Raw genomic sequence first — 26,833 nt, forward strand, 5'->3', positions numbered from 1 at the left:
GAAGGATTTCTGTGTTCTCTACTCTTGCCTGCAGAATCCCGAACTTCTGCTTTTGCTTTGAGAGCTTTCAACGTGGAACTGGCTCAGGCAGGTATTAAAATACATTTCCAGAGTTTGCAAATATAAAATAACAATTTCAGAATTATAAATTATGTTAGTAGGTGGTGTTTTGCTGAGATTAACATTTTATACTATAAAGGGCAATGAATAAGTAATCCACTACAAACCTCTGCTTTTGAATGGCCCTTGGGATGTAGGCAGCCTCCTACAGTTTATTTTGTTTATGCATATAGTTTTTCTCCTTTATGTTGTGCATTTCAAAAGTAAATGATAACAATGAGGCTGCGGTCCTTGACACTGTTATGTGATTGCATCTGTGTCCTGGCTTCAAATGCAAGGGCTGAATCTGAAAAGTGCAGCTAAATCCTATCTGTAGAAGGTCAATCAAAAACTTGGGTGATATAATCAGTCCCAGCTCTTTGCTGGCAGAAGCTAGATAATAGAAAAGCTGCCAGGAGGGAATTGTGTAATTAGAGATGTGAGAGAGGAGTGGCAGCAGTTTCTCCCCTTTGCTAGGTGGTCGGAGGCTGCCACTGTAACCACGAAAGTTGGTACCATTCGCCAGAAAGGAGCAATCCGAGAGATGTGCTGACCCAGCAAAACCTCTAAGCAGCTCTTGTTGGCAATGCTTCCAGCAACCCTTAGTGCTGCCCTTCCTCACCACTGTTACTATGGCTTCTTATCCTTCTGGAAAGAAAGATGAGGTGACAGTCACCCAGGCCTTAATTTCCATGGCTTTCAAATCCAGGTTCTGATGAAGATTCCCACCCCCTGTAGTGTATGAATACTTTATGAAGAATAAATGTAAATTCAGAACTGAGCACTTTCCCTATCGAGTTTGGTTGTGTCCTGTGTCTGTCTTTTCAGTGTAGATAGACTAAGGGTCTTAAGGAGACTGTAATTTCACTCCAGATATATCCTTTTCAGATTAAAGACTCCATAACTCAGAAGGGTACAGGTTTGATGCGAATGCAGTTCTGGAGGGATGCTGTGGAAGATATATACTGTGATAAGCCACCACATCAGCCGGTTGCTATAGAACTGTGGAAGGTAAAATATATTTTTGTTGTCCTAAATTCACTTCGCTAAGATATAGCTATGAGAAATAACATCATTATTTCATGTATGCTGTGTTGCACTGTTGACTACATTATTTGTGTAAAACAGATGATATAAAGGGTGGTGTGTGATATTGTAAGTAACCTAAAACCAAAGAGCAAAGCTGGAGAAGGAGGATATTTAGGGAGGACCTGCTTGGAGGGTCAGACTTCTGTGAACAAAGTTCTCCTCAGGTGAAGGACAGAGTAAGTTCTGGCAAGTTGTAAGTTGATAGCAAGTGAAGTGTGTAAGTAAATTTTCCTGAGCCTGTTCTAGTCCTGTCTAAGAAGATTAAGCACTGCAAGAAGGACAGGACACTAAGCCCAGAGGTTGGTCTAGCAAACAGTGTGAGGAAAAGCCCAAGACTTTAATACCTAATTACAGTAGATAATAGGAAGAATCTTAACAGAGTCTTTTTCCTTGTTGAAGAGTTACTTGATGACTTTTATTTATATATTACATGTTTTGTACAGAGTATAGATCCTCTTGTGTGTATTGAGTAACAAGGAAGGTACTTGTGACCTTCAGTTTATTTTTACCAAGATGTCTGTTGTGAGTTCAGGCAGGCACTAGAATGTCATAGGTAAAATACACCTACAGACCTGCACCACTGCTGGATGTGGCTGAAGAAGCAGAGGTTTTTTCATAAATTTTTTTGTTTCTAGTTAGAGCTCCCATTGACCTGTTCAAGGGATAACTGAAGGTCTGAAGGTAATATAAATAGATTTCTGCTCGGTGCTGATATAGAATCATAGAATAATGTAGGTTGGAAGGGACCTCAGGATGTCCTCTAGTCCAGCTCCTCACTCAGAGCAGGGCTAACTTCAGGGCATATCCAGTTGAATTTTGAGTCTCTTCAGGGATGGAAATTCCATGTGTTGCTAACTTGACATCTTTGGGCCAGAGGCCACAAGTCTTAGAACCCTCAAAAAGAGCACCTACCTTAAGGCCTCTACTCTGTAAGACCAGAATTTGCATTTAAGCTAAGGATTTCTGAGCTCCTGGACAAGAAAAACTGCAATCTGCCTAGAGCTAAACAGCTGAATACTGTTAACTTGGATCCCATAGGTAGTTTGGTTCATGGACCTGCTGAAAAACAGGCAGTCAAATGTGGAGTCTTCATCTGAGTGTTCATCTGCATTGCCCCTGTTAAAATCCCAGAAAAAGAAGGACACCCACAGAAACAGTGGGCTAGAACAATGCAGTTCCTGTGGATTTAGAGCATTTAATTTGTTGCCATCTTGGCTTCATATCCACAGTCTGTTGCACCTCTGAGACCACAAATCTGAATTCTTTCCAAATCCCCTTTGAATGATCTTTGGCAGTGCTGAAAGTGCGGCCTCTCCGACTCTTCCTCCTTCAAATGTGAAATGAAGTACAAGTGAGCATTTGTTCCTGTCTATCAACACTCATATTTAAGTTAAATTTTAAATTAAACAAAATACCTTTTAACTAAGAGAAAACATAGGCAAAGCCGAGAAGTAAAATAAAGGCCTGTATCTATTAGAGTCACTTACAGGAGGACCAGAGCTATTCGTAGGTGTATCCAACTCAGATAAAGTGTGGCCTTAGCCACAACAAAGTGGCTAAGTGGAATTAAAGCTGAATTTAGGGAAGATATTTTAACACAAATGTTGGAATGCAGTACTGGTAGTTTTGCATGTTAGTCTGTCTGTGCCTTTGCTTTTTATATCCTTTTTTCTGTCTCTCTTCCAGCGTACGGCAAACTGCCCAGGAACAAGACAGCCTTCTCCCTAAATGTGTTTGTCTCCTTTCCAGGGAGGAACTTGCTTTAATGTGGCTTTACTTATTTTTGTTTCCAAAGATATCCTCTCATGCAGTTGTCTGGCTGAGTAACTTAGATACAAGTTAGTTTTGGATATGATTGTATATATTCTGTCCACCACTTCTCATTTCATGCTGCTTGTGTGTTTATGTATGCAGGGCAGAAATGTTTACTAGCAGATGAGAAACTTATAACAAACATCATTCAGATATAAATCATTCAATATTCAGATATAAATTACACGCCTTTCCAACAGATAAGATTGCCAGTCATACTCCTTTCTTCCAAAACGGAAAAGTGCTTTTTGAGGTGGAAGAAAGAATTGGTCTATCTGTGTGGAAAGATTTGACCTTACCTATGATTGGTCTGATGGAAGACCAATATGAGACAATCCAAAAAGAACTGGTTGTGAAATAAGCTATTGAGAAATAATTCAAAAAATATTTGTGGGAGCTCTCATAGTTCTGAACACTGCAGAGCACTGAACTGAACAAACAGCACAGTCTGTCCTGGTGACCTGTGCTCTCAAGATGTGATTTTATTTCTACACGTCAGCAAATACCCCAAGAATGACCTGTTTGAGGAGTGTAGCTTCACAGATGATCAATAATATCATTGTAGTTCTTAAAAAGAAGGATTTGGAAAGAGACACCTGAATTCATAAATACTGCAGAGCTGTTAATGGAGTTAGCATGCCTTCTGCACAACATATTGTATCTATACTCCATTCTCGCTATTGGGTTTGTATGAAGAACAATTTCAGTTTTCCAGAAGAAATACTAATTTGTCAAGCTAAATATATTCCAAATATTTTATGTATCCCAGAATACTCAAATTTGGATTTCTAGAGTTTTCTGAACTAGTTCATGTGTAAAGTATGTAAATAGCTTGTTATTTTATTATTTCTAGAATTATTAATAGCTCAACTCTCAGTGACTTTAATATGAATTTAGGTGGCAACTGTATAATACCTGTTCTTACTTATCTGTCCATTTTCAACATAGGAAAAGTGAGGCCTAAACCTCTAATCATTTCTGTGGAAGAAGTCAAACTTAAATTTTCCAAAAATGAGGACCTCTATGTTTGAACAAAGGTAGATCAAAATAGATATACAAAATGTGTACTTTAGCAGAACTCAGTTTGGTGCTTAATTCTTCACCTTCTGTGGGGATTTTTCAAGGACTATATTTACAAAACAATGCTTAACATGAGCAAGCAAGAAGCAAAACTGGCGTCTGTGTCTCTAACCTTAGAATTTGCTTTTTCATACACCAAATAGTTGCTCAAGCAGAATTTGTTGAATCAACAAGAAGAACTGTTCTTGCAAAACTTGAAAACATATTTACAAATATAATGGATATAAAGAAGAAGTAGAAAATGAGTTATAAAAGCTAAGACTTTGAGAAGTCTGCTCCATAAGTTTTGCGTATAAATATTCAAATGTGTGATTGTAGCCTTGCTGATAGTCTGGTCTGCAGAATTCAAGGTGGCTTTGAGATGGGGGTGTGTGTGTGTAAGAGGCTTGAAAGCAAGTTGATTGAATGAAGTGGTGCAGGAAGGGAGTCAAATATGAGATGAGTCAAAAGACAAATAGATGGATATGAGATACTATAGGATACTTTTTTTTAACAATCATACATTATATTATTTTGTTAGAATGCTGTTTTTACAGTGTGTATTGGTACAATTTACAGTCATTCTCTTGAAAATTTATAGGGGGAATCTTTATTGCTTGGCTCTGGAGGAAGCTGTTCTCTTTGGAAAGCAAACATGGTGATTTGCAAATATTTTGTGGGAAAGTATGACTCCATGATAGAATAAATTGCTTTCAAAATATTTTTAAATAAATGTGTTTAAATGGCTTGATGTTCAAGATCTCATTTTTTGTCTGCAACGACTTCTAACAAATATAAAAAAATTTTTAAATTTGAAGAAGATTCTCTTTTTCCACTGACATGCCACTTTAATTTAACCCAGTGAATACAATCCTTGTAAGAAAAGGATTATCTAAAATATATTTAAGCCTTCAGAATGCAGTACTGCCGTCATTTTCTAAGCGGTAACATGGGTGTTTAATTTTCAGGCTGTCAAGAGAAATAATCTAACTAAAATGTGGATCATGAAGATTATTGATGAAAGAGTAAGTATTGGCCATTCAAAGTATGGTTTTATTTTTTTGTCATATTTGATTTTTTCCCCCTTAATTTTATGTGTTTGTGCTTAGAACTAAAGGTTAAGTAATTCATCTCTTTCAGTCAGTAGTATTTCTCTTTAAGAATGGTACTGTTATATTTCCTTTTAATTCCCCCTTGATGCTCTAATGCATGATTTGTGCTCTTTTTGGCCAAAATAGCAAGTAGAATGCTTTTGTTTATTTTTCCTTTTAAAAGAATGCAGTTTGTCAGTCTGCATCTTCTTTGTTCCCTGCTCTGGTAACCAATATATCTGTGTGCGTGTTTTCTCTTGCTGGCCTTTGTTCCTGAGGTGAAATGGTTACCTCTAGAGGTAATCCATTTTGAGTTATACTTAGACCTCTTCCTGTGTGTATGTGAGAGGAGCTTCATCCTATGAGATTAAATAGAAGGTCTCCATATGCAGCTGCTTTTCAATTAAGAATTTTGGAAAAATGCATTTTATTTGAAATAGAAATTAAGATGTGCAACTCATGCATACTCTCATACTTAAAAACATACAAAAAACCATACAAAACTCATACATAGTCTCTTTTTCTGCCATTCCAATCCTGTTCCATCCATTTATATCATTTTATTCTTCCTCATATGTTTCTATTACCATGTCAATTTTGCACCTAAATATTCTTCTGTTGTGATGAGTTGTGGATATAAAATCTCAAAAATGAAATGCCCTGTCTGAACCTTTCTGCCACACTTTGCTGCTGCTCCCTATTGTGGCTGTGAAGTTCTTTCCAAGCAGTACTGTGAAACCAGAGCATTGAAATGACACGAGTTTTAAAATATCTACACTCTTTTGGGGAAAAATGAGAGGAAGAATTTCACTTCTACAGTTATGCTGCTACCAGCTGTGATGCAAGGGCAAAAATGAGCAGGCAGAGGGCAGGAACTTCTTAAGCTGGCTTTCCTGCTACAGCTAGCATCGCCTGAAGTTACGTCTTGAGAAAACTGGCGGTCAATTACTTGTGTGTCATTGCTATGAAAGACCGTTCAGAGTTTTTTTAATCTTAAGACTGATATATTTTAACCACAAAACCCAATAGGACAGGAAGAATGATGGAGGGTGTTACATTTTTGGAGATATTTGCATATGACTTCAAAACCCATGTGTGCATTTGATAAATAGATTTTAGTGCATATTTTGAAAATATATTCTTGATTATCTGAGTTTCTCCCTGCTTCAGTTGCTAGCCAAGTATTAGAATTGGCAACCCAGTAGTGTAAGAATACCATACAATGTTTTGTTTTGGCTGTATCTCTTTTTTCTGGAGAATTCTGATTTCTTGTTATTGCAAAAAGTTAAAATTGATCCAGTAACTGGTATTGGTTGCAGTTGCATGTAGTTGTTTGGTTATGCTAGACATGCTAACTAAGCTTTAATGACTGTTTCTATCTGTGCGTATATTCTCTTTCTATCTTATCATAATTTTGTTCTATTTTCATAATGGATTAGTCTGATCTGATAATAAATTTGCATAAATAACAATTATACTTACCTTTTACTGGAAGTTTTTACTGCAGTTCTGTGTTCAAATTGCAGGAGAAAAATTTGGATGATAGAGCATACAGTAATATCCAGGAACTTGAAACATATGCTGAGAACACTCAGAGTGCTCTCTTGTACCTCACCTTGGAAATGCTTGGTAGGTGGTTTCCCCTTTTTAGATTTTGTTGATGACTCATTAGTACTGGTACGATGTTTATTAATGTGAGGGTTTAAAAAAAAACAAAAACCACTTCTTCCACTGAAGTTTAATTTCAGTAGAAGTTGTCTTGGGTAATACTCAAATATCTTATGAACATTCAACCAGAAATCTGGAATCTTACTGCAGCTGTGCTAGAAGTACATACTTTGGTGGAAAGTTCATTGAAGTGTGATTTCCTACTACTCTGTCTCTTAACGTTCTGTCTTCTCTTTTCTTGCTCCTATTACACAGTATGGTAAATTCAGCTTTTCAGTGTCTTTTCCGAGGACCCCACTCAGCAGGACACAGACTACCATAGCTACTCTGCAGCTATTGCTTTATATTGCAGTGATACTCACTTGTTATCTTGCAACAGCTGGTGTCTCAACCTATGAACTTCCCCTTGGTGATATTGCAAATTTGAGTCTGAAACCTCTCCTCTTCGTAAAAGTAGGTTAACTATCAACAGTTCAGTAGTAAGAAGAAAGGCAACAAAGACAACACGATCTTTGAGGTTTAGAATTAGTATGTGTGTTGTGTCTAATATAACAGTCATGGATTGGGAAAGAACTGTTCATTTACAGTGAAGAAAAGGATAACTCTTTTAGGTGTGTCTTGCATCATGAAAGTATTCCCGGTGTTAGTTCAGGTGTAAAAGATGAGTGGGAATTATTATTAAGTAGGATACTAGTAGTATTTAGTTGCGATATTATTGTAGTAGTAGTATTTTCCTCTTGCTTGTCAGAGTAGTCTCATGGAGGCTAGTGCTGAGGCTAAACAACAACAAAAAAACATTGTGAAGAAAGATATATGTTGAGGACATTCTTCTTAAGAAGAAATGAGGAAGGGAACCTGTTATAACATCTGATGTTTGCTTTCCCAGTAGGAATTTGGTAAAATGTTTCAAATGTCTTTCTGAACATCTGGTTGTAGAAATGTAGGACTAAGAAATACCTACCTGTCTTCCATTCTGAGAAATATCTTCAATTCTGAGAAAGATCAATTATGCTTGGGTCATCCCTGATACAAATCAGATCACTCTTTCTTGAAAATCTGTTATGCAGACTCTAGACTTTCTAGGCAGCCTACTGTCATGTTTAACTTCTCTTAAATATATGTTTAATTAAATATCTAAGCAAAAGTCTCCTTCACTGCATATTAAACATATAACTTCTGTGTTTTCTTCCAAAAATACTGAAAAATTAATTGAACACAGCCATCTTCTTGATGTTCCCCATCAGCAGTCCTCTCTAGACTAAATGGACCTAATTACATCACAGGTCATGTTTGCTAAACCTCTTGTGCTTTTCAGCTTTTTACAAACAAACTGGCAACAGATTAGGAGCATCTTGCCTAAAAATAGCAGTGCAGCTTCATTCTTACTGATTTCAGGGTACTTCTCTAACTTGTCAAGCTTATTTTGACTTCTAATCTTGCCTTCCAAATTATTGGCACTTTCTCCCAGCTCCTGTCATTTAATAATATTAATATTGTGCTCTCTGATTCATCATATAAGTAGTTATCCTGAGTCTGGTATTACTCAATATTTTTGTTAGACCTTTGCAGAACCTTGCTTTTGGGGCATCTTCCCAGGGTGAGTGCGAGTCATTGCTAACTGTTATTCCTTAGGCTTCCCCCCCCCCCATATTTTTTTTTATATCTAAAGCATATAGACGTATACGCTGCCCAGACAATATCTGTAAGTTATATCTTCTCTTTCATCCAAGCCACAACCTGTTCTCTGCTGCCGTTGCGAAAATAAGTCCATGTCGGCTGCCTCTAGCCACTCTTTCCCAAAAATTTCTGAGACCCACGCAAGGCTTGGGCAGATCTGTGTAGTGAATCTGGTATGCTCACTTTCCGGGGTTAGTTAGGCTCATGTGTCTGTAATTCCGATGTCTTCATGTCTTCCTTTGTAAAAGGCTGCTGTTAGAGACTTTAGTGAATTGAAGGGCTCTCCTTTAAACTTTCATTTTATCCTAAGTCAGGCCTGTGACAAAACATTATGGCTTTCTGATCAGCCTAAGATAATCGTAGACAGTCATGCCATGAAGAGGCATGTTGCTGCTCTGCCCAGCACATCTTCATCTTGTTTCAGTTCTAACAGTTGTGTGGCCATGCAGTGATCAGAGTTAGTTTTCCATTGTGCTGGTGATCTGATCCAGTTTGCCATGCTACTATCTCATTGCCCATGACAGCACAAGGGAGGTAGTAGAAATATGGGAGAAGAGTAGGACTGTTCTGTTTGGCTTCAGCGCGCTGCTAAACAGCTGCAGCTGATCATGAAACCATGCTGTAAGCATTATTGCTTGTCAGGAATCTCACACTGGAATGACTTTTCTGGCAGGAAAAACAGTTATTGAAATACTGTTATCCAGGGACAAGACAGGCCGATGAAAATGAGTTTGTACAGTGATGTATTGTGTCTGAATAGGTGCTGCTTTGCTGATTGTAAGTACACCCTTTGCAGAAACTGGAACTAGCTAAAAGGTGTCTCACTCCTGAATGTGGCATGAATTTGCCTGCTGCTTTGCACCTCTGAGATGAGGTCTCAAGGCAATTTATGAACATATGCCCTTCCTTCATAGTCTTCCCTGACATGTATCACAGTTGTATTTAAGGAAAGCTAAGAATTATATGAAACCATGAAGGAACAGCATGAGAATATGTATTTCTAAACCTATTATTTCTGAAATTTTAGGTGTGAGGGACATCCATGCAGACCATGCAGCCAGTCACATTGGGAAAGCGCAAGGCATAGTTACCTGTTTAAGAGCAACTCCACATCATAGTACAAGACGAAAGGTCTTTCTTCCCATGGATATTTGTATGTTGGTAAGAGAAAAGTTGTCTGGATTTGAACAGTATAGTGTTTCTAACTGCCTCTGAGCACTAGCTCTGAGATCATACTTTATTAGCCCAGAGACAGAACACTTTTTATTTACTCATATAGCTGTTTCTGCTGTTCCCCAGTGAAGTTGCCATTGTCACAGTTTTAATGTTTTATATCTTTAGGGAGATGAGTGACCTGTGTAAAGCTTTAGGGTTTTTTCATTTTTTCTTTTTGTTCTTTGTTTTTACATTAAATCTAGTATTAAATCTTTCAGGAATGTTTCCATTAGTGTGTAGATATACACATATGAAATAGGGGCTTTCTTTTTGCTTTTTGCCATAAGGAAGCACCACAAGAAATTTTACTCATGGATAAGCTTCTCAGGTTTTTCTTCACTACCTTTCCATAATGTTCTGGCCTTTTTTTTTTTTTTTTTTTTACATCCGATAGCTGTAAGCATATGTTCATGCATTGCTGTAGGAGATGCAATTCTGAGTATACCATATCCTCTTCTACATTGGTCACTGTCAAAAAAAATACTGTTCTTTGCAAGCCTGGTGGAATTGGTAGTGCGCACCAATCCCATGGTAATGGCTTCCTTCATAAGCTGGCCTGGCTCCTTTGTTAACTGTTGTTGACTTTATTCTGTTTAATCTCGCCGCTTGGATAATATTTTTAAAAATTGGGCATCTGTGTAAACTGATCTAAATTGCAAAAATTTTAAAATGTGACTCAGTTAATCCAGCTGACCACGAAGTCTTCCGAGAACCAGTGCATGCAAAGATAGCCACAACAAACCATTTTTTTGAATTTCTTTCCAACTGACCAACTTAAACAAGGGGGCAAAAACCGCTCGGGCTGTTTCAGTCTTGTCAGCAGTTCGCTTGCTAGGGCAGGTGTTTGAGTTTTCTTATCTTTTGCAAAGCTAGAATGGAAACCTGATATTTGTTGAGGGTTTTTCTTTGTTTTGTTTTTCCTTCCCATATCTAGCATGGAGTTTCACAAGAGGATTTCATAAGATGCAAGCAAGAGAAAAACGTGAGAGATGTAATTTATGACATTGCCAGCCAGGCACATATTCATCTAGAACATGTGAGATTCCTTCTTCTCTCTTTTTTTTTTTTTTTCTTTTTAAATAAAAGAAATTGATGTTAATCTTTACGGAGAATTGTAATGCTGTGTTGTTAGAAGACTTGTAGCTTCACACTTTATTTCAAATATTTTACCTTTAATTACTTTGAGAGAGAGTTTAAAATTCAAAAAGAGCCACAGAATCTCTAAATATTTTACAGCTACTTCTCCATGAATATTATATTTATCTATGTATACAGGAGGCAGTTTACCCCTAGCCAGATCCAGTTGCATATATACAAATACTACATATAAGGCTTATTATCGAGAGAGAAACTTGAAGCAGACTTGTACGAATGCAAGAATGTGCCAGCATGGAATCGAAACCACAGAGAGTACCTCTGCATGTGGTACTTCACAGCACGGCTGAATGGCTGCCAGGGAAGCAGAGGATTTTGCCTTTAACTGGCAGAAGCATGCGTGGGAAGGGGGATTCCTTCCCCAGCACAACCAAACATGCTCAAAGCTATATCGGGAAAGGGTTGGGTTTTTGTTTATTTCTTTTCTGGTACATAGCCAAGTGAATTAGGAAAGACTTTACTTGGAATGGATGATAATGAATCTGGAAGACCTGCATAGTTCTATTCTTTTTCCTTTATGCTGTTGTTTTAGCTTTACTTTTCATTGCTTGTTGGTATATAGTACAGAAGCAGAAGTAAAAAAAAAAAAAAAAAAAAAAAAAAAAAGCACCGTAAACAGATGTTGCTGTCAATATGTCCACAAGTACATGTACACATACTTTGAGTATTGTACCCAATACTTTTAATAAAAGTAGTTGGAAAAGATACCACTTCTAAGTAAAGTAATGACAAAATTATCTCTGCATATATGCCATTAATATCTGTATATATCTTTATCTCAGTTACAGTATTATGCATGATCACATAGTATTTTCTGCAGTATAGCTAGATAAGCCCATCTTCATCTTTCTGAAGGTAAAATGAAGCCTCCCTGTTTTATTCAGTTAATGGTTAGTTGATTAGTGTTTTTATTCTTTGCAGAAAATATGTAGCCTCAGGCTTTATTTTTAATGCAAACTGTTTATAATTTGCATTTAATGCATTTCTTTGGTGTTCGTGTTGTTTCACCTGATGTCTCTCAGTTTTGTCACATGTCCAAGGAGGAAAACGTTTATCCCATTTTAGAGCTAGGGAACACAAACAAAGAGAATGCAAGGTCACAATTAACCACTATCTCTTTGATGTTCAAGCTGAAACCTCTTGGTTTTTGTTTTGTTTTTTCCTTTCTCTTTTTGTCCTCACCCCTCTTCCTGCAATCACAGTGTACAAAACTATTGATTTTGGTTGCAGCTGTGGTTTACAAAAATGCCAAGTGCCTGGCCTGAAATGTCTCTCATTGGGACGGTAGGCACAGAAAATGAGTAATATGTATTTATTGTCCTGCTGTTTAAAATTTCATTTCCTGTCTTGCATGGAAAATTTGGGACAGAAGCAGAGAGAGAATTCAGTTCTTCAGGAGTTTTCAGATAATTTGGTCCTGAGACCGTTCTTAGCCCTACAGTCCCCTGACTCCCTACAAGCCAACCAGCTTCTGAAGAGAAAAGGCAGAATCCTCCTTAGCCCGTTTCCTTCCCACTGCATTCCTAGAGCCCTGCCCATGCTATGTGCTGGGGGGGTCCTGTGGAAAATATGAAATGGGATCAAGTAATCGGACACTATACAGGAAAACATAAACACAAGGAAACCAGATTATGGTGGCATTAGCGTTTTATTCAGCTTGAATGTTGTACTTGGCACTTTTTTTTAACGGGTGCTCCTTGGGCCGCCGTATCATCTTCTTTTAGAAACAAGAAAAAAACCCCTACTCTGAAGAATCATATTGGCTTCCAATGTCCATCATTACCAGTGAAGAATACTGGATAGTGGAGGATCTCTGCAGGGGTTCAGGCCACTTGAACTGGCAGTAAATGGCAATAATAGCAGGGTATGAGCCTCCCTAATAATCAGATGGTCTTTTTAATGCAAGGATACAGATACTTCTCTTCTTCTGTAATGGATGAAGTAGTCATTTGCTGGCAACAAAAAACTTTGAATATTTCAAGCTTTTAGATGAATGCAATGGGCCTGTGCTGTTAGCTGCATCTGTTATTCTGTTTAAAATCTCCATATTGTTTTGCCTGAGGGCCTGTCCAACCATTTATCCTCTATCTAGGTTGGAATTATAGGGTAAGGCTAGCATTAAACCTGTCGAGAGGTTTTAACAGTCTCAGAATTTGACACAAACTACACATGTTTCAGAGGATGAGGATAACAAGCCTCAGCCCTACATCATAGCTGGAAGAAACCGAATGCCCTAATTAAGTCCGAGGGATATTATGTGAAGCATCTTGTACTAATATGGCACTTAATCTGGGAAGAAAAGTTTCTGAGGTGTGGTCAGCTCTTCCTGTTACTCTGGTTTATGACCAGCAGAGGGCAAAGTAAGCTAATGAAAATTGCAGTTTTCTTTAGGAATTTTGTATTTTTATTCTAATAAAAGCATATAACAAAAAGTGCTGTGTCAGTTCTGTAGTGATCCCTTTGAAAGCCTTCCAACCCATTTACTTGTTCTCCTAGTTCTCTAGCTTCCCCCCCTTCTTTAAAAAGATGGTCTTTTTATTTATTTATTTATTTTTTGCATCTCTCAATTTTGCTATATCAGTCAGTTTATCGGGCAAAACAACATGCTATCTAAATAACAGGCATGCAAACCCATTCTGAGTTAAGAAGGTTAAGCAAGATTATTTCCTGTCTTAGGTCTCACAACTAATAGTAGTAAGCCAGTGCAGAAGAGAAATTTCCTTTTGTGTGTACTTTATTTCATCCCAAAGTTTTAAAATAACCTGCCCTCTGAAAAGTTTCACTATTTTTTTTTCCTGGTAAAGTTTCAGCCTGATTTCCTCAGTTGTCTGGAAAGATCCATAGAAAAGAAACAAACTCATGCATACGCAACAGTATTCTTAAAGGCTTTGCTTTATTTGTTGTGTTGTTTTTCTCTTTCTTTTTTTTTATTTACCTATAAGAAAAGGCAATACAAAGGCAGTTTCTGTATTTATTAATAAGCATTACAGGAAGCTTTGCTTCAGTTGTCTAATAGATGCAGCTGAATTGTATCTGCATTTAAAGATTTGTTTCCGCTGTGATTTAGACTCTGTTTATACATAGATTGTGAGGATTTGTGGCACTGACACCCTTTCAGAGTCCCATAAATGTAAATGGAGGATGACTGAACTTTTGAGACTGAGAGTAAGACTGGAACAAAAAGATCAGTTCAGGGAAATGAATTTCTGGTCTTCCATCATTTTTGTCTCTTGGGGTGCAAAGAATTATTTGGTGTTTAAAAAAAAAAAATTTAAATCATACCTATTAAATCAGATGCAACTTGAAACTTTGCAGAGATAAGGGGTGCCAATTTACATTATTTTATTATTATGTAAGCTGTAAGGTTGCTAAAAGATGTAAGAATTTTAGCAGGCCTCTCCCAGTATTACACACTTTCTGTATAATTACTGTTCTGTACAGTGAGGGATGGTGCTGGCCTGTATATAATGAAAAATTATAATTTCAGTATGTCAAAGTTTAGAAAAAAAAAAAAAAAGGCTGAAACTTGTAATGTATTCTGTTGGCTCTAACTATTAAATACATATAATGTGAAATGCTAAACTGTCCTAACAGATATGTGTTTTTCTCCCACCTCACCCCATTTACTTCCAGGCTAGATCTTTCAGTAAGAAAGTTCCTGTGAAGGCATATCCTGCTTTTTTCTGTACGGTGAGTGTGGTATTTTGCAGTCTGTAAGTGATGAACTCATTTCTGTGCTAACATGTTTATGAAGAGCAGAGTATCAAATTAAGCATGGGTAAGTAGTGCTTGATGTGTCTAGTTTGCTGGGAGGATGTAATACCTAAAACTTCTGAAAATCATAATGATGTTCAGATGTGTATCAGACTGTAGAATCTCAAAGTTTCTGATCAACACTTTTAATCCTTCTTCTTTGACTATACAACTTCTCCAAAGATGTCTGAGTATTCATAGATCATCTTTCTAGTGCAGGGGTTCAAAATCTTGTCTATTTTATCATTTGTTGGTTGGTTTAGTAAAAGATAATGTTTCTCTTCACAAACCTTGCCTTTTCTGTATCTTTAGAACATGAAGCTTATGCCACCACTTATTACAACAGGCAAACTGTCAGACTATTTTGCAGTCTATAATTCAGTTTCATATATTACTTTCTGGCATAATGTCCAATTATTTGTGTGCACCATATGGACTAACCATTTTTTTCTTTTCTAGGTTGCTTTAGAGGATTATTTAGGTAATATACGGAAAGTGGACTTCAATATATTTCATCCAAGCTTACAGAAGAAAAATACATTATTACCATTGTATTTGTATATCAGATCTTGGAAAAAAACATATTAAAATATTTTTAATGTGAGGTTCAAATTGCTGATGTTTTTTCTTTAATGTCTTAACTTGATAGAATTGTGAAGTATCTAACTTCATGCTTCTCCAAACTGCTGTCCGTGGGAAACAATAGACGTGCATGAACTGTAGCTGTCAGCTTGCTGACAGTAAAGTTTGTTCTTGGTTTGTTAGGCTGATATCTCTGCTTCACATGTCTGCCAAGTCATATGTCCTCTTCTGAGATTACTTTTCCTGTCTTTCCTGTAATAACAGCAATGTGATAGAAGTTTTCTTGGACAAGTTCTACGCCAGCGGATACTTAAGTCCTGATGGTTTCCACAATCCTGACAAAAATGAACGCTTTGTCCCCTCACAAAAGCAGTCACAGTCAATACCCTGCAAATCAGCTAAGCAATTGTGTTTAGTGCAAGGTGCAAACTTCTTCCAAGTACTAATGATGTTTCATAGTTGAAAGAATGATTGCATATATTTGGGTATAACAAAATTCTGTCAGGAAAAGCTTCAAAACTTTTCATTATCTGGTGTTTATGTAATACTCCAAAATGGTGAAATAGATCTGTAGTATAGAAATTATTTAACTGAGTGTTGAGATCAAGCTTTGAAGTGACTCTGTATGATGGGAGGATAGCTTTACAAACAAGGACAGAGAGAGTCCTTATACAGGTTTTTATCTCCAACACAGCCACAACACTTTTCCGCTCTGCTCTTAGCTTGGCATTATCTTTCCTCTGCCCTGAGAGACATCTCATCTCTTGCCCACAGCTGTCATTGCAATATGGGTCCAGCTGCACCTGTGTTGATTTTTCTCCCTGTCTCTCAGGATACCCTCCTGTATGGCTTCCCTAAAAAAATTTTTTTCTTCAGTACTTTTTAAAAATATATATTTCTGAATGTTCCAGGTCATTTTAGACCTCTCTCTCTGCAAAGACATGGCTGTTTTTCGGTGGGAAATTACCGGGAGCTTTGTACTCAGCATCTCTTGGGATGAATGAGGTTTGAATGTGAAATATTACTGATTGTATTATTTGGTAAAAGAATGCTTCCTAACATCCAGCTTGATTCAACTGCACAAATCCAGTAGTTTCCTCTGCCATCATCCTTTTTCTATTAAATGGCTTTTTTTTCCAGACTTTTTTTTTAATCAGAGTTAATTTCTCCAGATGCTTGATTGTATAACAACATCCTGTATTTTATTGTACAGTGCTACACAATGAATTTTTGATAACAAAATTTGTGGCTTTTTTTAATCACTGAATCTCTCAGGACTGAGGAAATCTTAGGAACCCAGTATTAAATCCTTCATTCGGTGAGTTAGCTTTACATGTTTGAAGTTGGTTTGGTGATATAGATCTTAGTTAATTCTGCAGTTTTCTAGTCCCAAGTAAGGCATGTTTCTTTACGTAGCTCAGAGCCTTGGGTTCTGTGTTGTTAGAGGTGTAATAATTCAGGTTGATGCGAAACTAGAAAAATGTGTGCATAGCACTGCTGTGTAGGAGTGTACTGGATATTTTCTAGAAGTAAAATCTTGGAGGCTAGGTCCGTTTCTCAAGGCAGCTGCTATATCTCATCACTGGTGTTCCTGAAACTGGCAGAGAGGTCTGGAGAAGAGAAAATATTTCCTTTCTGTACAGGCACCACAGCTGCTCCTGCCAAAGTAAGAGCAAAGGCTTAAGCTCTGTTGCAGCTACCAGGCCAGCTGCGCTTTGCCTCTGTTTGTTTTATGTTCTGGAGAAGGCATTACAAGGTCTCTTTCTGCCGTTGTGCCAGCCTTGTTCCTAGTGTGCCGAGTCAGGACAATGAGGCAGCCCTGGCTTTCCTCCAAAAAGGAATCACTCTCCTGTAAAGTCGACTTTTGGCAGGAACTTAGTACAGTAACATGGAGAAGGAGGAAAAGAAGGAAAACCGTGCAGTATAACCAGACCATGGAGCTGCTACAGTGATACCTTGCTTCCAGCCCCGGCCACAAGGCCAAAGCTTTGCTGTGGTGCTGAAGTGGAACAAATCTTGATGATGTGCTTACAAAGGAATCGTGGACGGGCTGATTTGTTCTACTGTAGAAAGGAAACCATGTGATGGTGTGAATGGTTAGCATGGTGAGAGGAACTCATCAGTGAATTAGTAAGCAGGACATGGAATAAATAAATTCAAGTTAAGACTTTGGTCACAGGAGAGTTTAGAGTGACCTCAGAAAGTAAAGCAGTACTTTGAATTGCAAATGACAGGAGGCCGTTTGAATAAGCAGCGTATGTCGCCTTTGTATCCTTCTTCCATGGTCATGCCTGATCCTGCCCTTAGGAAGTGCTGTGAATGGGACTAGAGAATATGTTCTGCTTAAATACCTTTCAAGCAAGGAACGATCTTAGCTTGTCTGCTTTGAATAGTATTATCCCCTTTTATGGCACTTAGTGCCATTTAAGAAACTCAGTTTATCAGTTCCAATAATTTATAATCCCACATCCTATAAAAATTCATGCGATTTCTGGTTTTGTGTTGGATCTGACAAAATATTTTCTCATATCAGTGCTAACCTACAGGTCATTTTTATCAGAAGATCAACAAGCAAATTGTTGCTAGGTGCGAATTGCACTTCTGAAAATCATTTCCATTGTGTAGTGAGTCTGCCCTGAAAGAAAAATAACAATCTGCTTGCATAAAGTTTGCTTTTGACCATGACAGTGAATTTTAGAAAAATACCAGGCTGTCGTTCTGTTCATTGGCTGCAAAAGTTAATCTGTTATTCATGTAAGAAAGTTTAATCATACAAGCCACTGAGCAGCAGGTGCCAAAAAGGTAGCAGTACTAAGTGATACAAATGTCTCAGAATAAAACTTGCTTTTTGTTTTTTGGGGTTTTTTTGCATGTTATACCTGGAACTTCTGCATTGTTTTCTGTTCAGAAAACAAATATTAATGCATTCTGTGCTCTGAGCTAATCTATCCCTGGCTCTTCATTCAGAGGGAGAATCATTGGAGAAAACTCATTTAATTAAAGAGTCAAAATTCTGCAGCGGTGTCCTGTGCCCAACCTGCCCATGTTTTTCTGAATTACTTGTCAATATTAGCCCCCCACAGCAGGTCTTACTAACATGCGCTTGCTAGTCTTTGTAAAACCAGATGAGTGCAGCAGTCCAGCAGGTACACTTCTCAGTGATCTTACGTGTTCTGTGTATCTATTTGATCTTTATGGTTTTGTTTTCTTTTGGTTAGATGCAGAATTGTAGCTCCTTCTTTCTCTTTAGAGTATTTCGTTGGAGTCTTCCAGAGTCTCTGCTTGTTTTGCTAGCTTAAATCTGGCAGTGTAAGAATCGTATTGCTTTTATAAGGGATCTCATTTTGTCTCAGTGATATGCTAGCAGCTGTGGGGTCAAAGAGCTGAACAAACTGACATCAAACATCACTTGAACAGAGATCTTGCAGTTTAATTGGTTCCCCCCCGAGCCATCTAATAATCTTAGTCAAACAAGATTAATTTTCAAGGTAAAATGCTAAAATCTCAATCATCCCATTTAAGAAATACCTACTCCCACTTCCCTCAGAACTTAGCATCTAATACTTGCGTCTTATTTTGATCCTCTCAATTGTTGTAATGTTCAGTAGTACCATAAAATGCTTTCCAACCATAAACATAAGAATTACTATACTGTGAAAGGGGATTGCCATGTAGTTCAGTCTCTTGTTCTTTTACATTTGTCTTCATGTTTTTCAAAGGAAGATACAGGAGCATCCATTTAGATAATTATGGGCAAATTATCCCAAAATAGTGAAAATTTTCTTTTTTGTCTGTTGATCTGATTCCACATTAAGACCTGAACTACAAAAGCTTAGTTATAGGAGAGAGTGTTTTGCCAAATGTTCTCAGAACCTGTTTTCCATCGAGTTTGCCAATGGCAGCTGTGCATTCTCAAATGTTATACTTGCCTTTCTTCCATCTCAGACATCTCCATCATTTTTCAGCTTTCATGAATCTCGTCGTAAGTCTATAGACATCTATTTTTTTAAACTGCTTTGAATCCATTGAAGTTGAAACTATTGTAAACAATTGTGACAACTTTCGCAGATACATAAAACAGGACAAAATATACAAGCAATCGATTATGCTTCAGGCTATACAGTGATTGGTGTTTGCCTTTATAGACAGATTATGGATAACCATTCACTGATTCATGTTCTCATCTGGAGCAAACTGTTTAGCATCCTCCTCCAATAGAGGCAAACTACACAACGGGTTTATCTTCTAAGGATATTTTATATTCACTATTCTGGGATGGGACTTTCCATGTCTGCATAAAGCCTGAAATGCAGGATAAATCTGCATTTCTGTTTCATGGATAAAGACCTATGAGTCTCTAAAGAAGGATCCTGCTTCTCTTTCTTCCTACTAGAAAGGGGATTTCTGAAACCTTTAATTGCGCAGTAGTAAGCTGTTGAGTGTTTTGTGCAAGCCTGTGGCAGAGGAAGGCAAATTATAAGTTGTAGCTACTCTTGTATGACCTGCTGTGAAGTCTAGAAGCAGCTGCACATTTACTGCAGTCTAGAGGTGAGGATTACTTTGCCCTGTGCATTTTACTCAGAGAACACTCCTTTCTTACTCAGGCTCTTTGAAGTTTTTTTTTTTTAATATTAGTCTGAAGACTCCAAAGGAATAAAAAAAAAAAAAAGTATTTCAAGTGCTAATTCTCAGTGGCTATCCAGAAGGTTGGAATTTGCCTAAAACCAGAAATTTGTTTTTTGTACATAACGCACAATCCACAGCTTATTTCAAGTTGCAGGTAGGCAGTGTGTGACAAGTTAGGGCATTTTCTTTAATTTAGCTCTAATTGATTTGTTCTTTAGTTAAATTAGCTCAGTTGTACTTCATCAGCCTGCACATAAATAGCCTGCTTTTTTTCTGTAAGCACCTAATGAATCCATCTGCCCACTTAATCTTCATATTCATTGGCAACTTCCTCTAATAGGTCATAAGATTTCTTTTCTTAAATAGTCACAAATGCATGTTGTATTCTTGCTTTTCCCTATTGGCAATATCTTACTAGGAACAGAGCAGGACAACTGGGCATGCAGATCTGTTATGCAAACCTCTTGATGATGATTTCACTCTGATACTCAGTACAGAATCACAGAAAGAGGGCTGAAAGGGACCTTGGGAAGTAATCATAATTCCAGCTCATCTACAGGCAAAATCCACTAGCTATAACCCAGTTACCCATGTTATGGATATAAGGGGTGGGTGACAAGAGGATACTTTTTATGTTGTTTTTATTTTTTATTGTCAGAGATTTGGAATTTATAATTTTCTATATCTTAGGAAGACAGTAGGAAGGACTTGGAATTAATTTTTGCTCTCAGTTTTGGATTTACAGCTACTCTCTAGGATTATTTTAAAGCAACATAAAGGATGGTTTAAATTATATTGAGTTGTCAGTGAAGCAAGGATGGCAATACATCCACAGTCATATCATCGTGTTTGCTGCCTGCTCCTACCTTGGCATCTAATCTGCGCGAACAGGAGAGAGGCTTCAATAGGGATGGGAAATTTTGTATGCAGATGAATCTCTTATTGTTTCTTACATTAGAATCACAAGGTGTTCTGGAGAATCCAAGCCAAAAGGTTGGGGCCAAGGTGGCAAGATTGTTTAGTCTTCTCCCAGTCCATACTTAAAAACATCAAAACTAAAAAACTTAAAACCCCATTCTTAAAAATTTCGAATGCATGCCCAGTTTTGCCAGAGTGTATCCAGATGCTGTTTCTTGGTGTATTATTGCATATAATCAATTAAGGCTGAAGCATGAAAGCTAAAATTTTAGAATTTCACACCTTCTTTACATACTCCTGGCAGAGCAAAACATTGCCGTCTTGGGCATCCATGCCTATTTAGATTGTCATGCTTCAATAAGCATAAAATTAAATGAGGGGGAAGGAAAAACTGTTTACATAAAAATGTTGGGCTTCTTCAGTGTCAGAGAGACCACATTCCTTCACTAAAGTGCTTGCACGTGACATTCGGGTTTAGAAATCCGGTCTCTGATCTAACCAAAACAGCCCAATTAAAGGTTGGCTGCTGTTTTCACTCTATGCAAATCTACAAGATTCCCAGATTTGTATTCAGACTCTCCTTGAAACTTCCACCGCAACTAAAAAAAAGAATACTCCATGGGAGGGCTGCACCAAAGGTAGAAATGTGTGAGGGGCTTAATAACAATGTGATTTTTCAGAAGCGAGGGGTCTGAACTGTAGCTCCAGAAATTGTGTGAGATCTGCCTGCCTGCAAATACTGCTTTTTGTAGTGTAAGTGAAAGACAGAATCAACTAATGTGAAGCAGAGGAGGAACCTAGCCCCATAAATCTAAAATCACACTGCAGGTAGCCCAGCTGCCTGATACTAGAGGCCACTAAGCTTTGCAAACACCTATTTTGGTGTTTGGTCTTGAGGAGTCTGGAGCTGTGTCCATGGGCAGGTGCAGAGCCATCCTGGCAGCAGTAGTCTGATGTGTATCTCCCTATTCTGTCTTATAGGCTTCAGAAATGTAGTATCCTTCTACCTAGGCCTCTTGAGAGTCCCTCAGCAAGCCCAGGACGTGCCAGCATGACCAGCCTTTCACAGGCTACAGCTGTGGCCCTTTGTGGGCATCTCGGGAACGGAAAGGTCCTGCCCTGACTTCCTTCTTAGCTCGTGGCATCCTCAAACCCACAGGAGTGCCCCATCTGGCAGGAGGTAGCCAACCTCCATCTCCTGGAGATGGAAATAGGTGACTCTGTATGGCTCAGCTTTTCCCACTAGAGTTGCTCTGCGATACAGCAAAGGATTCATAATTCATTTGGAAAGAGGTGAGAGTGACTGTGAGGCCACAGCCATAGCGTTTTATTTGTCCCCTCCAAGAGGAGGGCACTAAGCTCTGCTGTCTGCTTCTGAGACTGGGAATTAGGTGTTTATGTGCCTTGAGATGTGGATCTGGGCCTCAGTCTGTTGGAGAGCTTTAATGCAAACTGTTCCTGGAGGAATGGAGGTCTGAAACCGTTTTCCTGCCAATCCATAGTCAGATGCTATTATCATTGCTTAAAACCCCCTTGAAGATTCAAATATAGCATAACATCTGTTTGCCTTCTTCTAATGTCAGGAGATGTAAAAGCACTCTAAAGATTTGTCCATCCATATTTTCTTGAGTTATTGCTCATTTCTGTCCCATCTAAACACAAAAGGGTGTTCATCCTCTTAAACCATAGCTCGGAACAGGACAGTTTAAGGATGGAAATCCAAATTTCGGCTTCTGGTTTATTCAGAAATATATCCATGGAACTTAATTCCTTCAGTGTTTTCTAGAACACTTTACAAAGCCAGGTTCATGACAAATTAATAGGATTTGTATTCTTACAAATCCTATGGTCTAAACTTTGAATAATATAATATGCTCTGGACTGCAAAAATGCTATGCCTTTCTAAATCTCGGAAAGAGAAAAAGTGCAAAACTTAGGACCTATTGAAGTTTTTCCCTTAAAAAAAAACCTTAGATGAATTTCTAATAAGGGATGGAAGAACATCTTTTCCTTTCAATAGTGGAAAATTAGAATTGGGCAGATTATTTAGTGAGAGCTGAAGTTAAAAATAACACAAATATTTGTAGGGACAGTAAAAGACACTGATCTGTAGTAAACAAAGAGTTATTTCTGGTTCGGCTTCTGAGTCCTTTCTTCTCAGGGTGTCAGCTGGCAGCTGGGCTGTATGGAAAACTGAGGACAAGAATGCCATTTGCAAGAGAAGCGAGCTTCTGCAACTAAAATGGGATAAACCCCAAATGAATGAAAGGATGTTCTATGTCTGTATTGATTTTAGTTATAAACATAATTTTTAGGGAAAGACCTTTCTGGCTGCTACTTTGGCAAATTCTTTCATTACCTTCGATATACAATATGTGTGGCTTCCTCATTATGACAAATTCTCATCAAATTAAAACTCATAACACAGATGACAGAATTTTTTAACTTTCCATTGGCTGATGGGAAATTGCCTTCAAAGATATTTTGAATACAAAGATGGTGAATAAAACTGGTCAGAAATTCATACTGTGTAAAAACACAGCAATCCCTTTCTGTTTACAGGGTCAGAGAAGCAATCTATTGGAAAACAAGTTTGGTGTTAGACTTTAGGGCTGTGTTATTTGTTAATGTATTATACAATTATTGCTGTGTCTCCTCTGTATGGTACATACAGCAGAAGGACAGAAAGAAAAAGCATTACATTGCAGTGTATGGGATTGGAAGGGACCTCTGGAGATCGTCTGGTCTAAACCCCCTGCTCAAGCAGGGTCACCTAGAGCAGGTTGCCCCGGACCATGTCTGATCAGGTGTTCAATATCTCCAACGATGGAGACTCCACAACCTCTCTGGGCAGCCTGTGCCAGGGTTCAACCACCCTCACAGTAAAGGAGGGTTTTCTTGTGTTTAAGTGGAATTTCCTGTGTTTCAGTTTGTGCCTGTTGCCTTTCATCCTTTTGCTGGGCACCACTGAGAAGAGTCTGGCTCCATCCTCTTTACTCCCCTCCATCAGGTATTTATACATGTGGATCAGATCCTTCCTGAGCCTTCTCTTCTCCAGGCTGAACAGTCCCAGCTCTCGCAGTAACTCCCTGTATGAGAGATGCTCCAGTTCCTTAATCATCTTCACGGCCCTTTGCTGGATGCGGTCCAGTAGGTTCATGTCTCTCTCATATTGGGGAGCCCAGCTTTGGACCCAGCACTCCAGATGTGTCTCACCAGGGCTGAGCAGAGGGGAAGGATCACCTCCCTTGACCTGCTGGCAATGCTCTGCCTAATGCAGACCAGGAAGCTGTTGGCCAACTTTTCCAAAAGGCATATTTTTGGCTCATGGTCAACTTGTCCACCAGGACCACCAGTGCCTTTTCTGCCAAGCTGCTTTCTAGCCAGTCAGCCCCCAACCTGTCCTGGTGCCTGGGGTCATTCCTCCCCAGGTGTGGGACTTGGCACTTCCCTTTTTGAACTACATAAGGTTCCTCTGTGCCCATTTCTCCAACCTGTTGAGGTCCCTCTGAATGGCATCACAACCATCTGATGTATCAACCATTCCTTCTGATTTTGTATTGTCTGCAAACTTGTTGAGGGTGCACTCTGTTCCATCATCCAGGTCATTAATGAAGATGTTAGACAGTACTAGACCCACTACCGACCCCTGGGGGACCCCACTAGAGACTGGCCTCCAGCTGGACTTCACGCTGATGATAACAATCCTCTGAGCCCAGCAGATCAGCCAGTTTTCAGTCCACCTCCCTGTCCACCTATCTAGCCCAAACTTCATGCACCCATCTGAATTCAAGTTCATGGCTTGGGGCTGACTTTACAAACTACATTTAAGCAATCTTAGCTCAGGGAGGGGGGAATCAATCTCAGGTCTTGAATCTGGATCCCCAAGTTTATTTTCTACTGTAGACATACAGATATTGGCTCTCATGACATATATTGGAGCAAGTTCTTCACTAAGCAACAGCAGTTTATATAATTTTAAAGCAACTCCCAAAGCTTTTGCAAAAATATATTTTAAACATATCTAATGGACACAGAAATCCCCAGTATAAATATAGGCTTGACAAAATATTTTAAAATGATATAAATTACAGACAGTCCTGTTTTACTGGACAGGTTGTTTATAATATATGAAATGGATAAGTGTTGTACTTTTCATTGCAAAAAAAATACATGCCCATACATATAAATATTGTTACTTTATTTTAAAAAGGAAATGTTTAAAATCAATTACATCTTAGGAGAAAAGAACAAATTTCCTTTGACTGCCTCTTCTTAACGTTACATGCAAAATTACCACAATATATCTATTTTGTGAATGTTAAATGCAATTCCATGAAAATGGCATGAGAATCCATATTTGTCAGTCAGCTATTTCCATTTCATTGTGTTCAGTGTGTTATTAAAAACATTTTTTTTTCTTATGTTGAGAGTAAAACACTAATCCCACCTTGTCCCTGCTGAAGTTAAAGCACACATTTACCTGAATCCTATTCAGAGAATCAAGGTGTTCAAAAATCATTAACAGTAAATTTCTATAGTTCAGATTTGGCCCTCGTTAGCTAGTTATTTGGCTTCCGTGGATTTGCCAAGAAGTAACTGATCAAAAGTTAACAAATAGGCATAATAATGTTCCAGAAAAATATGAACGATAGGTGTGCTGGCTCCTACAGAGCACATAGAAATAGAAGGCAGCAAAAACTTAGTAAAGTATATTTATAGATAATATAAATACAACAATATGCTTATATATTATACTATATAATATCAGCATAATAATTTATATCTTAATGAATTTTTACAAAATCAAATGACATGATGTTATGGAGGTGAAAAAAAGGAATTAGATAAATTTAGTTCATTCATTATCAGTTGGTGACTATCAAACATAGTTTTGATTGCAACCTCTGGCACATGAAGTCCACCCCTCCAAAAAAAAAAAAAAAGACTACTGGAAGCTCAGTTAATGAAATAAATATTTAATTGCTCTGTTTTTGTATTTTTTTCCTAAACCTCCACCAGTGGTCACTGTTGAAGACAGGGTAATAAGTTAAATGGACTTCAGAAACAACCCATTTAAGTTTGAAGAAGAGTGGTCTGTTTTGAGCATTATGGACTTTTTATTTGTTTATTTTTAGTTCTATTTTTTTGACTTCATCAAACAGAAGAGAACCCAAAAAGGAGTGAGGAAATGATAGGAGCAGAAAAGAACAGTCCCATAGTTTGCAGAAAAGTTATAGAAAAGAAAATTGTCATGGACAGACTGTGCAGCTCTCTACCGGAGTTTGAAAAGCTACCACAATACAATCTGTTCGGAGAGAAAGAAAAAGCATTAATAAAAAGAAGTTTTTCATGCACACTTGGCTTTCTAGCTGTTACTTCCTTTCCACATAGACTCCTAGTGGCTGTTCTGGCTTTCTTGTTTCAGTGGGAGATTTGCTCTCCTACAGCAGGGGGCCTTTCTCCTCACTATGGTTTGTTGACGCTGTATCAGGTATCCACTGAAGGGGATCAGATTTGGTACTTGCAGTAGGGATTTGGGTTCGTTACCCCTGCTTCTTGGGTTCTGGAGGAAATCCACTCATTGAGCTGGGACTGCATCTGAGTGACCCCTATGGCGTGAATGTGTCGGTGGCCTTTTCACCCGTCCCTGTCATTGGTCACGCCGCCGTGCAGAAGCACAGGAATACGCCCCGCTTCCAGAAGCTACGTCTGTGACAACAAAACGCGAGCACAGCTCTCTAGTTCCCACGATTTGTTAAATCTTTACGGCAGCGTCCGGCTTGGGCTCAGTGCTGAGTGGGCTTGGGAGGAGAAGCAGCCACATGAGTGGTGGCAAGTGTGGGAAAAGGAGGGGAGACTGCCGCGTCCTCCGCATGGGCAGCTCCGTCCGAGCGGGCTCTCCCGCCGCCGGGCAGGAGGACACACGTGATCCCCTCCACTCGGCGCCCATCGCCCCCTCCCAGAGTGCGCAAGGCTCAGCCAGGCTCGGTGGCCCGCGGCTCCGAGGGGCCCCCCTTTTCCCGGGGACCATGTCAGCTGAGGTACGAATGCCTCCTAACATCACGCTGAAAAGATGTCACTGCCAA

The 26,833-nt window shown here is 38.6% G+C and overlaps 1 protein-coding gene across 2 annotated transcripts; it reads left to right on the plus strand.

Annotated features, from left to right (window-relative positions):
* Nucleotides 1-7: 7 nt before the first annotated feature.
* Nucleotides 8-15,222, plus strand: NDUFAF6 (NADH:ubiquinone oxidoreductase complex assembly factor 6). 2 transcript variants are annotated; one of them, XM_067290327.1, is made up of 8 exons: nucleotides 8-87; nucleotides 988-1,110; nucleotides 5,028-5,084; nucleotides 6,677-6,779; nucleotides 9,523-9,656; nucleotides 10,645-10,746; nucleotides 14,499-14,555; nucleotides 15,078-15,222. In XM_067290327.1, the coding sequence occupies exons 2-8, from the start codon at nucleotides 1,024-1,026 to the stop codon at nucleotides 15,204-15,206; spliced, it is 669 nt and encodes a 222-aa protein (XP_067146428.1). In that variant the 5' UTR covers nucleotides 8-87; nucleotides 988-1,023; the 3' UTR covers nucleotides 15,207-15,222. The 2 variants fall into 2 exon arrangements, with proteins under 2 accessions (XP_067146428.1, XP_013797345.2); XM_013941891.2 differs by having other exon boundaries at nucleotides 10-91.
* Nucleotides 15,223-26,833: the final 11,611 nt, after the last annotated feature.

This window comes from Apteryx mantelli, chromosome 2 (assembly GCF_036417845.1).
Source record: "Apteryx mantelli isolate bAptMan1 chromosome 2, bAptMan1.hap1, whole genome shotgun sequence".
NCBI classification, from domain to species: domain Eukaryota; kingdom Metazoa; phylum Chordata; class Aves; order Apterygiformes; family Apterygidae; genus Apteryx; species Apteryx mantelli.